Source organism: Haliotis asinina, chromosome 7 (assembly GCF_037392515.1).
Source record: "Haliotis asinina isolate JCU_RB_2024 chromosome 7, JCU_Hal_asi_v2, whole genome shotgun sequence".
Taxonomy (NCBI): Eukaryota; Metazoa; Mollusca; class Gastropoda; order Lepetellida; family Haliotidae; genus Haliotis; species Haliotis asinina.
This window is the reverse complement of record NC_090286.1, coordinates 28,199,800-28,212,893: the sequence shown is the minus strand read 5'-3', so window position 1 is coordinate 28,212,893 and position 13,094 is coordinate 28,199,800. Positions and strand designations below refer to the sequence as shown.

The following is a 13,094-nucleotide window of genomic DNA, read 5'->3' as shown; positions in this document are numbered from 1 at the left end:
ATAACAGCAATAAAGCCAATGGATAAAACAAAACAACACAAATGGAAGTGACGTAATAGCTTTATTACCTCAATTCATAAGCGTGTACATCATATTGTTTTGTCAGCTATATACACACTACATATACATTGTACGCTCAGAAACATTATGAAAAAGGAAGTGCTTCCTTAATCAGTTACTCTTTCTCTAATATGGAAGTAGGACACTTTTCAGGAAAATAGTTGTTGGATCATTCAACACATATTTACAGATGAATGATGCCAAAACGTCAGTGATGAACGTTTGAAATTAAAGTTTTTGCTGTAATAGACATTTTTCCCAGCAGGGCAGGTATAATTTTTTATTCATATCCGTGCACAACAATATTACTCCAGATGATTTGACACATGATGTGTTTCTTTCAATCTACATACACTGCATTTCACAAAATGACACAACTGTCTAAATACTGTTTGTCTGGAAGAAGTCCAAGAAATTACCGAGACACATGTTGAGTGAGGAAGTGAGAAAGGTTTCATGCCACTTTAACATTTTCCTATGAACCATTCATATTTCATGGCTAAGGGGGTGATGATGATTTTCATGGAGGAGCATGTACAATGCCAATAAGCCCCCTGCATGTCATGTACAAAATCAATGACATCCTCATCCACCCCCTTCCCCCATACCCTAGTATATGTGTAAAACATTGATGACACCCACTTCGTCAGAACTACATTGGTGACCCTCCCTTAACCCCCTGGATGCCGAGTTTTTTTTCAGGCGCACATTTTCATAAAGTTTGAAAAGTGAACGTTGTGCGAGATTTGCGCTCGCGTGGTCCTGGATCTGCGTACGGCTATGAAATTGCACAGACATGTAGGATATTTGATTTCCTATCCGTTGGTATAAATATATTTGCGGCTACCTCAGGGGTTTGAGAAATAGACACTGCTAAAAGTTGTCAAAAACTTTTGTGTGTGTTCAAAAACAGTAAATTTCTCAGTTTTTTATCATGCACCAATAAAAGCACTCTGCTACGATTTTTTTAATTTGGCATCTTTACGGGAAGTGTCAGCGAAGAAAATACAGCTTGATATCTGAACGACATAAGTGTATATGAAATGGATGTATGTGCTAATGCATAACGTCATACTCACAAAATCAAAAATGACCCGCAATAAATGTCAAAAATCGATTTTCTACTATGACGTCAAACGTCGACAGAGAGGTCATGCACGTATAAAGATAAGGGGGCATAACTCAGCTATGGTTTACATTAGGTCAATGTAACTCCGATCATATGGAGAGAATTTGCTGTGGATATGGACAGTATATTTTCCTGATGTTTTGTTCACAGTGAACCAAACTATTCCAACACAAATTTCCCCAATGTGAGAGGATACCTTTTGGTAGTTTCACAATTTGTAAGAAAAGATGCAAGTGTACTACATCAAAAATCAGGCAATAGTGATTTGGATGTCCCTATCCGATACATATTTTAGTTCTTAGATTCCCATATTCTCCTGTTTGTGTATATGTATTTTTATTAATTTTCCATCATTATTAACGGAGTAACAGCAACATTTTCAAACGTAATGAAATAACTGAAAATAATGCGACATTTTAGTTGACGTCACAGCATGTTTTGTGCATTTTGTGACGTAGGAAAAAGACTACTCTGGTTGCTGATTAGTATATATCTAACCTAATTTCCACTCAATGTGTAAAAGATTTCGGCTTCTGTGTCAGAATTCAACACTTTTCAGCCAAAATATAAAATGAATGGTATTATCACTGAAATAGTGTCCTGAATATATCAACAATTACACGGTTCTACTACATATCTTATTGTGAGCAACACGCGCACCTGCCTAGCATCAATTTAGCATAAATGAAAATTTCACAACACCTGAATATTCATTGAGTATTCATTTAGGAAAAAGACTTTTCTTCTCATGATTATGAAATCAATTCCCTTCATAAGTATGCAATGAAAGGTACAAAGAGATCGATGTTTCAGTAAAGAAGTATTAGAAAATGGACGTAATGCTTGTCCAAATTAAGACTTGACCTGATGTATATATTTTTAACAATTTCCGTATAAATATTGTTTGAGTTAGACATTCTGCCATCAGATATATTTTAATCGCATTTGAATTGACTTTATTATCGAAAAACAATGATAATGAATCATGAAACGTTTTGACAAAGTCGCACCTGGTCAATTAATATTCATAATAGTTTTGTCTATAAAAACGACACAAACCAATACAATGAACAAGACAATTCCTTTAAACAGTAGTATGTGTGCCCTTACATTTGATAAAATGTACAAATCATTTTCATTAATATTATCCGTTTTACTTATAAGTTGGAATTAAATCGTTGTTTATTAACCTGTTCATATGAAACTGCAATATTTGTCCTAACGTACTGAATATTGCACATCACGGGAACTAAAGCACATGTTGCAGTAATGGCTACGTGTGATCTTCCAACACTTGTGTAGAGGCTTAAAATGTGGTATAATACACTTACTTAGACAGTTTCCCATGTAAATATTATTCAAACAATCAAAAGCTTTCAAAGAATAAAAACGGATACCTTATATCCACACATGATATGGTGTTGAACATGGATATACGTAGATACTGAAATCAGTTTCATGAAAAAATATCTGAACGATGCGCAAAATATACATCACAATACTAAAAGTGCAATCGGAATGGTATGGGCATTGTGTTTACTCTTGTTCAACCGACCTTCACCTCAAAACAATTGCCTAATATGTGCAACAATGTTGGCGTGTGACATCACTACCGATGACCGATTTCTTTCAAAATGGCGGCTTCGCTGAGAAGGGTACACAGGATTTTGCGAGGACGTTTTCCTGGGTTCAGGGATCTTTTGTACATAAATGAGAGATGTAAGTAATCAGAATTATTCTGACTATCTGTGTATTGTGATATGTTCTTATCGTTTACATTGTAAATGACGGAACAAGCCAGAAATGCCGATAAGTACCGTTGTCGTTCTGCGTGATTTTGCGTCAGTCATGGCGTCACGCTGCACTAAAAGTTTGACAGTTTCTTATGAATTACCAAATTATTTCATTGTATCTATTTTCAATTTGCTATTTTTTGCCACGATACTCTTCCCCTGAATATACTAAGCGTATTGAGCTATTGTAAGCAATGATTAGAGGGATGGATGTTAGGAAATTTCCGAAAATGCTACGCAGTGTAAAATTGGATTTTTTCTTTGTTTACATTTCAGTCAAGCGCTGTCTTTCGAGCACAGCGTTCGTTTTCATACAAAGTATATTTCGTTTCGTTTTTCTAAGATATATGGGGAATTCAATGATGCATTTGTCGCAGCTAACTATGAAGTATACATGATGTAATAGGCTTCTCAATACCGGCCTTCTCGAAACGTGATTTAGTAAACACTATCCAATATGGCGGAAAGCGCACTTCGGCGTTCGTGTAAGTGTATTTTTGAAAACATCCCAACCGATTCTGGGTACATCGGTGACGTTTCAGAATTATCATTCCGGGTTACATGAAAACTTGATATCAGTGATCATTAATATGCTATTTTTGAAATTCATTACTCCCAGTAATTATCCGATTTTCACATTTCAAAACATACTGCAAATAACGCTGTGAATCTCGATTTTGTACAGTTTGAAAAATGGCGACATTTACGAAGAAGCCTATTTTGAAAGGCGATTTTAAGCACTTTCGCTTAGTCTGAGATAATAGTGGATGGTATCAAGAAACTGGGAATTTTCCGCAGAATTCAAAACTGTGAAGTATTTATATATGCGTGGTATATTTAGAATTTTATTCGACTTCAAAGTGAGGGGTGAAGAGGAGGGACATATATGTCCCTGTGGCATCCAGGGGGTTAATTCATCATCACCACCCAGCCTTAAATAATGAATGGTCCCCTATCATGGCAGGGGATACCAAGATTTGACTTCAAACATTGTACCAGCGTGGGGAATGAGCATAGGTCTTCAGTGTCACAAAGCTTTGGAGGAACCACTTAGCTACCACAATATATATCATATAACTGACTGACTGGGTTTGGTTTTACACTGCGTTTAGCAATATTTGAGCAATATCATAGCAGTGGACATGAGCGATGGGCTTTACACATTGTAACAAAGTGAGGAATGGAACCCATGCCGTCGGTATGAAGATCGAATGCTTTAACTACATGGAAATGCAGTATTCAGTTTAACCTTGGTGAATCTTTTTTCAGTTTATTATAGGACTTCATGTATGTTTTGATGCACTGATACCGCCATCTTTGCAACACTGTCCTCATAGTGTATGAGTGGCTCATGTCCCAGATTGTCATGTCTCTATTTGAAACAAAATCACTGTGGTACCAATATTCACCAAATTTTGTGAAATCCATAAGCATGAATATGGTGCGAATTAAACCAGCTGTAAGAATCAGCAGAATCTTGGACTCATACCAACAGTGCTTGTACTTGTCCACAAAGGTAGACAACTCTGGACACAGCCTCACAGCACCAGCCATGTCCCAGAATGCCAGGAAGAAGTGTTATGTAGAGTCAACTTGGATGGAATTCTGCAGGAAGTTCTTAGCCTCCAGTATTATCCATACACTCAAGAGGCGTTCCTTAGGGCTTTTGTTTGATTTTTTTCAGAATGTTGCTTTGTTCCAGTGCAGCCTTCCTCTTTCTCTGCAAAAACCAGAAAGTACATGAACCCTAAAACTGTCACTAGATGTGTGCAAGGACATGTATGCATGCACGTATGATGACTTGAGTTTCGTATACAGGAGCATTTTTCCAAAGATATTAGGTGTGACTTAAGAATACTGACACTACAACACATGTTTAACCTGGAAGATACTTTCATAAGAAAACTACATATGTGGTAAACACATCAGTGATATTTGTGACATATTTGGTAGGTTACATCTGAAAAGCAAACCTAATTCTCTTAGCTTTTTTTCCCTTATAACGAGTAAGTGTTCAGTAGACCTGTAAAGATTCTCATTAGAGCGTTAAGACACAGGTCCCAGAATGATATTTGACTTTTCATATGTCTGTTCATGAGATTGTATCTTTCATTATGACTGTTCATGATAAGGTGTTGTTAATTATGTCTGTTCATGATACAATGTGGTTCATTATGTCAGTTGATGCTATGGTGCTGTCAGTTATGTGTGTTCATGATATGGTGTTCATTATATGACTGTTCATGATATGTTCATGATCATACTATTTCTGTAAATAATATAACACTTATAAAATCCTTGGTATTAAACAGGTTGGTGATTCTGTGAGACATAAAGACAGGACAATATATGCCATCAGTTATGGGATATCGATCGTATTAACTAGTCAACTGGCCAATCTGTCCATAACATGTGACTTACATTAGGTGTTCCTGGAGCCCCTCCCACAACATCGATTGTCTCCAGGAGTTTCTTCTGTTTGTTGGGAGACTCTGCCGACTGAGGGTCAAAGAGAGCGCCTGCAGATGGAGGAGTGATGCTGGTGGATGCAGAACCTGGGTCCGGGGCTGGGGTGGAGGGAGCGGACGGGGGCAGGGAAGGAGGCTCCGTCTTGATGACCATTCCTCCTATTGGAGTACCCAAGGGGTCAATTTCTAAAGGCTGGAAGAGATGAGATGTAAATACTGTAGATATAAGACAATATTATTCAGTGAATGGGGACAATTTATCATGGATACACAAATTTTTGTTCATCAAACCAGCTTTCAAATGCCACTCAAAGCAGAAATTTTATTTCAGTTGCAAGAAGGTTAAAACCTAAAGCTCTGAGCCCTGATTCACTTCACAATGAAATTGCAGCACAATCTGCTGTAATTCGATGTGAAAAATGGGAGTTATGACAGACCTTGTGGAATGTTCACTTTATGCCCTCAACATTGCTGACAACATGGAACAACATCATCCTTAATAACTACATCAGAAAAACACTGTATGCTGACTATGTCCTTTATGTCAAATCTCATACAGACATGGGTAGAGCTATCTGTTCTCATACTGGATATGTACCTGCGCAGAGCCATCTGGTTCCATTCTATGACGTAGTGTCTGCAGCTCATATTCACAGTTTGCAAGAGCCAACTTCAGCTCATACAACAACACTATGTCCTGCCGCAGCTCATTGAAGTGGTGGACAATATCTTCAGTTGGCATTGGGTTATATTCTGGTAACATGGAAACATAAACATATTTGTCACCAAGTAAACTCACTTAAGGGGAACAGGACCACAGTCATAATATATCTTGCGAAGAAAATATTAAGGGATGATGTGAAAGTGTTCTTGTATTTTTGTCAAGGTTTCTTCACAAACTTTGTATTGCACAGCTTGTGAAAAAAGCTGGAAACAAATTAGGGAACACTTGTGCTTTCATGTAATCCCATATTTTTTTCCTCAGTATATTATAGTATTTGGGGATACAAACAAAACCTAACACAAATAATCAAGATGCATCTTCAAACATTCTTACATGATTTATAACAATATGCTTGCTGCCAGGGTTTAAAATTTATCAAACTAATCCACTGAACACCCCATTTTAATAATCTCTTGATTCAGATAATAAAGAAGTAGATCTCCATAACGCGGTCTCATTAATATGTCATGAGTAAGGAGGATTCTCAACCTTGAACAAAATTTTGGAAAATCACAACAAAAGCAATATTCTGTAAACCGAGTTGACAAAACCTTACCAATTCCAAGTTCTTCAAGCACCTGTTCAATAGCTTTCAGTTTCTTCTGACCAATCGAAGCAGGCAATTTCATCTGGGAGAAAAACAGGTTTGACTTAGACATGCCTGGCTTTCCTTTTAATAACAAATATGAGTAAAACAATAAAGCACTTAAATTACTTTAGTGGCAATGCAGTGACAATCTTAACATATGTCCTCACCCTTTGACTCCTGAGAGAAACACCAGACTGTTTGAAATCTGCAAACTTGATCCCACCTGAATCTGGTGTCGTCTGCAAGTATTGAAAATCATTTAAGATTCTGCTAAAATCCTTCCAGGATTAAAGGCATCACTTCCTGTGTGAATTTCATGCATAATTATATTTCAAAATATTTACTGAGTGTAGTAGTTTATGAAAATATGAAAACATTTAGCAACACAACTTTCCAATCAGTGAAGACCAGGCTGTTGAAAAATATATACTGGTATGTGTAATGAAAAAAAACCAAAGTATAATCAAGAAATTAATCCTGTTTCCATCAAAGCTGATTTAGTTGTCTAGGTGGGTGGCTACTGAGAACCTATTTCGCCCTTGACATCCAGGTCTGTGGACTTCCAGTCAGTATCTGTGATATCCTGTACATCCCATGGGTGTCTATTCTGTCCTAGACATCCCATGGGTGTCTATGATATCCTGTACATCCCATGAGTGTCTGTGATATCCTGTACATCCCATGAGTGTCTGTGATATCCTGTACATCCCATGGGTGTCTATTCTGTCCTAGACATCCCATGGATGTCTATGATATCCTGTACATCCCATGGGTGTTTATGCTGTCCTGGACTTCCAATGGGTGTCTATGAGATGATGTACATCCCATGGGTGTCAATGATGTCCTTGATATCCCATGGGTGTTTATGCTGTCCTTGGCATCCTATGGGTGTCTATGATATCCTGTACATCCCACGGGTGTCTATTCTGTCCTAGACATCCCATGGGTGTCTACGATGCCCTGGACATCCCACGGATGTGGATGGTGTCCTGGACTTCCCATGGGTGACTATGATGCCCTGGACACTAAAATCTATGATGTCCTGGACACTAAAATCTATGATGTCCTGGACACTAAAATCTATGATGTCCTGGACACTAAAATCTATGATGTCCTGGACACTAAAATCTATGATGTCCTGGACACTAAAATCTATGATGTCCTGGACACTAAAATCTATGATGCCCTGGACACTAAAATCTATGGTGTCCTGGACACTAAAATCTATGATGTCCTGGACTTCAATGGATGCCTATAATGATCTGGCATTCCCATTGGTGTCTATGATGCCCTGTACACAATGTTTGTATTAAAACTATAATTCACTTTAGCAGAATGGATGCGTTACTATAAAAGAAAGATTCATGCTTACATTAATTCCACTTTAAGTACTAACCCCGATTTCCTTGATCTTTTGTTGTGGGTTGATCTTCTTCTTGGTTGTCTTCCTCTCTGTGCGCCGACTGTCAATGCTGCTATCTGCTGCTGTGATCAGCTTCTGTAAATCTTGAGTTTTCTTTTCTCTCTCTTTCTTCCTCAGCTCAATCTTCTTCAGTTCTGCAATGAGGTAGTCTTCTTCTTCCACCTGATCAACAAACAGAGTTTATATACTCCTATTCCTGACAATAGCGTCTGGACCAGACAATCCAGTTAATGACGGCTTGAGTACTGATTTGCACAAAAGGGTGGTTGGTTTGTTGTTTAACATTGCACCCAGCAATATCCCAGCTTTACAGCAGCAGTCTGTTAATGTTTGAGAAATAGCCTCACCTGTTCCGGTGTTCTGTCAAACAACTTTATCAGTTGCAGTTTCCTCTTCCTCTCATGCTCTGCATCAAATGCTTTGATCTTGGGTTCAGAACCCTGCGGAGCACGAACCTAGAAGAAAAGGATGCAGAATCAAGAGAGTCAACAAAATATTCAAAACCTTTTGAAAAAAGTCAAATTACACCTGTCTAAGAAGACAAGTATGATAGGGAGTGCATATTCTTTTATGCTTAGTTTAGCATTATTCTAATGAAAGTGGGGACACTAAAATGCGTACAAAAATTTTCCCATTAAAAAAACTGACAGTTCATTGGTTAAGGAGGGTGTACTTAGTTTACATGTCTACTAATGAGAAACCAGTTGGAAATAAAAGTGAGCATGAAAACAGATGTTCGAGATAAGTGAGGTATGAGGTAAGTGAGACTGGAGGTAATTGAGGTACGAGGTAAGTGAGGTTGGAGGTGAGTGAGGTTCAAGGTAAGAGAGGTACGAGGTCAATCCTTTTCTTACCTTCGACAGGGTATTACACACATTGTAATACCTCTCCTTGAGATCTTCAACACTGCGATCTCGATACTTCTCCCGGTCCCATCTATCATGAATGATGATAAATCGGAGATCAAAACGTTTACAGAGATCAAAGAGGTGATCAGTTTCCTGGCGTGGCCAGTTGTCATCATGTAAATGCTGCTGATACTCAAGGTCAGAGTAGGTAGGCACTTCCACACTCTGCAGACAGAAAACAATGAGTCAAATACAAACTAAGGTAAAAGCTTTAACCATTAACAAACTGTCTTTACCCTGACAGGGAATGTTAAACTCTGTACATAATGAAGATCGATAAGTGATTGATATCAAGAGCAACATTCAATGCACTCACAAGACAATGACACTCAAGCTCAAATCCATCACCTAAGAAAACCTGATCTGATTTCATGGCCTGCTGCCATAAGGAAAGGTGCTAGGAACCTAATCTAATGCAGCCTTTACATAATGTCTGATAACTAGATCTACCATCCTTTCCTTGTACAGTAAATTATTGTTAAAACAAACAGTTTGCCAGAGAACAGATAATGGTAAATGTAACTTACTTCACTACTTAAAATGGACATATTTCAAGTTGGTGTTGCCCCCATGCCAACACAGAATATGGCACCATGTGTTGAAGCTCTACTCAACCAAGCATCAGGTGAAAAGCAATGGCAGACACACTTTATACTGCAAAAATAGGGACCATGTTTGACGATGTGCTCCTTTCAGGATAGTGTAATAATAATACATGTAATATTCCTCACCTTGTTGAAGCGAGCAAATGGGTAGTCTCTCCCCTCATCTGCAACTCGTCGATAATGATAGAAGATAGCACCATCCTGAAAGATTACTGACATTTATCAGAATCCAACATTTGTAATGACCATGTTTACCAGTGAAATATTAAACGACATAATAACAAATGACAACTGAGCAGCTCTAATAGCTGTGTTTATTGTTGACAGATATCAGGGAATGTTAAAGAGGTCCTTGAAGTATACTGCTTCAAACCTGAACAATAAGGCAACGAGTCTCCAACATTCATCATCAGAGTGAATCAGGGAGGTTAGAAATCCTTAACCTTTTAGCACAGCAACATATGTCATATTTGGGATTTCACTTTCTTAGTAAAGTACAAATTCTAGTACTTTCGGGGGGTTGAGTCCCATCCAGGATTCGAACCCTCGTGCTTAGAGTCAGGCACCTAATTGCCAGCACACAAAGTCAGTTGCCTTGCCTGCTCAGCCATGGCGACTTCCCAGTTACAGCATATGTTGCATTTGACCACTTTCTAAATGGGTGCTCACACTGAACATGGTTCTCCTTCAAAATCATCATCACACCCCCTAGCCATAAAATATGAATGTCCCTTAACACAAAATGGTACAGATTCCAAACCTTCCTAGCTGGATTAGTAAATGGCATCCATTTCCACGGTCGAACTCTGCTGCTGCCGATCTTGGCTTTCATCTGTTTATAACCCTGATTGGTGTCAGAGGGGATGATGGGAGGAGCATCTCTGTATCCATAGCAAAAACCAAAAAATGACATTAGCATCAACAAGCTCCAAACAGGACATTTGTCAACAATATACATCAATTCTTCTTATCCATTTCTATGCAATAAATGACATTCTGTAATTTCTGTCACAGTTTGAATGCTATTGGTTAGTTTCTCATTTTCAGCTGTAAAATGAACAGAACAATTTTGGACTGGATCAGTGATATCTTTAGTACACTTCACAGCATATGAACTCATTACAATAAATTTTTACCCAGTCTCAAACTTAGCTGGTGGAACAAAACTTTATCATGTTCATCAGAACGACTTTGATTTAGTTGTTATTTTCAACATTGTGCAAATCAAGCTGGACAGGATGGAAGTATGTGTATACACTGAGTGTATTTTGATATAACAGTGTTCTAGTGCAAAGATGCAAAACTGCATCACATCGAGTATCTACTTCTCTATATGCCCTACATCACTTCAAGGTGCCCAGCCGTTATATGAACTCTATAACATTGAGGTACATACTTGTCTGTTCTAGATGTACCTATCTATATGCCCTACATCACTACATGGTGCCCAGTTGTCGACTGTACTTCGGCACATCAAGGTACCTACTTGTTGTCAGTCCACAGTAGACCCCACAGCTCCCTGTGCATGCCCTCCGGTCGCTTAAAAGTCAGTTCAGACTTCTTTGCTTTTTTCTGAAATGTAACATTTAACATTCTTTCTATCACTGTTTATACCTTTGACATGTTTAATCTCAAAACTTTCATTTAGCATGTCATTATTAGCACTCACCTCAATGTGACTGTATACTAAAACATGCTAATATGCATCATAAGTGCTGAATCATTTAACTTGCTAAATTATTGCTATATAAGAACTGAAACTTTTGCAAACATGGCCTTCTGATCATACCAAATTCATGAAGTACTCACACAAATCAAGACAAAGGTGATAAAAACATGACAAACATGAATGAGTGAGTATTGTTTTATGCCACATTTAGCAATATTCCAGCAATATCATAGTAAGGGACACAGGCTTCACATGGGTAGAATGGAACCTGGGTCTTGCTTGATAAGTCAATGCTTTAACAATTAGGCTACCCTCACCCCTAAAATACATGATGAAGCATTAGAGAAATATTCATTTATTAAAGAGCTGTGATGACTGGATAAACAGCTGTCAAATTACAAGCAAGTCTACCAGCCTGAGACTGATAAATTGCGTTTGGACATGTTACTATTTTTAGAAAACATGTTTGTGTCACAGTGAATTTATTCTTGAATCAAAACTTACTTCCCACTGAAAGAAAACAAGAGAATTTTTACAGAAAATTGTTTCAGACTTTGAGTCAAATATCATTTACTGATCAGGTCTAAATGAGTCCTTGTAGTAAGTTGTACAACCTGCATAAAATCATTCAGGAATGTCAAAAACAAATTTTCTATATTTAATCTACATGACATTAACTTTACCTAGATACACTTACCTTTTTCCCATCATTCATTAAGGACTCTTTGGTGACCATTTCCTTTTCTGGAGCTTGCTCCAACTCAAGAATGTCTCGGACATCACTTCCAGCTGCCATTTTACTTGAAAATGTGTAAACTGGTGTTCTCTTTCTGTAATCGTTTTAATGGAAGTGAAACTGGAAAACAATTAAAAAAATGGAGAAATATATTCATGAAAATCATTTACACAGATTTCTTTCACTTATGTTCAAGATATTTATCAGTTTTAACCATGTTTTGCAGTACAGGCCCTCCCATAATGACAGTGTTCTTGATGATAACTAGCTTCATTGTGATCACACTATTACTTTCTAAGACATGTTATTTCCTAGTGTTAGTCAAAATGGCGTTGCAAAACTGGGCAAAAATGATATCTAAAATGATACAAAGGGAATATCATGTCCTCGATGATATACTGCATATCAAGCTGGTGAAAATAGCAATGTCAACCAAGAAGGCAATGTGTGATTGTCTCAGAGCCTAGTTGATACAACTGTCAACCATTTTCCGAAATAATTACATAACATTGATGTACAGCCATATTATTGATTCGCACGTGAAATCCAATCTGTTCACATGCCAGCGAATTGTTGTTGTAGTGCATTTTTGTGCCAGAAACGACAAAATAAAGATAGTCAGAGCTGAGGAAACATGACAAAACATCATCGAAAAACTTCACTGATTCAAAATATTTACCACGGGAAACTTTACTGGACCATGCTTCAAAATGTCCCTTTCTTGTTCCACGTCCCAAAACAACAATGTAGCAACTGCATATATCCCAAAATCGTGTTAGAGTTTGTATTTGTTGACAAAGCGAATAGATTTCATGGGCGCCGCCATTTCCCTGTTAACAAAAACTCGAAGGGTGTGTTGAAAAGAGATCGATAGAAAAAATGCCTTGTTCAATCTTTGATCATATTGGAAGGTTGATTTAATTCTGTTTACATACAAATATAATAGTAAGTATATTAATAGTTGTATTTTTAAGATGCACGTGTTATGTT

General features: G+C 37.7%; 1 protein-coding gene across 2 annotated transcripts; it reads right to left on the bottom strand.

Moving 5' to 3' along the window:
* Nucleotides 1–44: 44 nt before the first annotated feature.
* LOC137291319 (DNA methyltransferase 1-associated protein 1-like) lies at nucleotides 45–12,954 on the bottom strand. Of its 2 annotated transcripts, none has more exons than XM_067822623.1 (13): nucleotides 12,784–12,954; nucleotides 12,066–12,224; nucleotides 11,186–11,271; nucleotides 10,460–10,580; nucleotides 9,826–9,900; nucleotides 9,041–9,259; nucleotides 8,534–8,641; nucleotides 8,160–8,348; nucleotides 6,931–7,002; nucleotides 6,731–6,803; nucleotides 6,049–6,203; nucleotides 5,404–5,643; nucleotides 45–4,702 (listed from the first exon to the last, which is right to left on the bottom strand). In XM_067822623.1, the coding sequence occupies exons 2-13, from the start codon at nucleotides 12,162–12,164 to the stop codon at nucleotides 4,640–4,642; spliced, it is 1,500 nt and encodes a 499-aa protein (XP_067678724.1). In that variant the 5' UTR covers nucleotides 12,165–12,224; nucleotides 12,784–12,954; the 3' UTR covers nucleotides 45–4,639. The 2 variants fall into 2 exon arrangements, with proteins under 2 accessions (XP_067678724.1, XP_067678725.1); XM_067822624.1 differs by having other exon boundaries at nucleotides 4,552–4,702; nucleotides 12,066–12,198.
* Nucleotides 12,955–13,094: the final 140 nt, after the last annotated feature.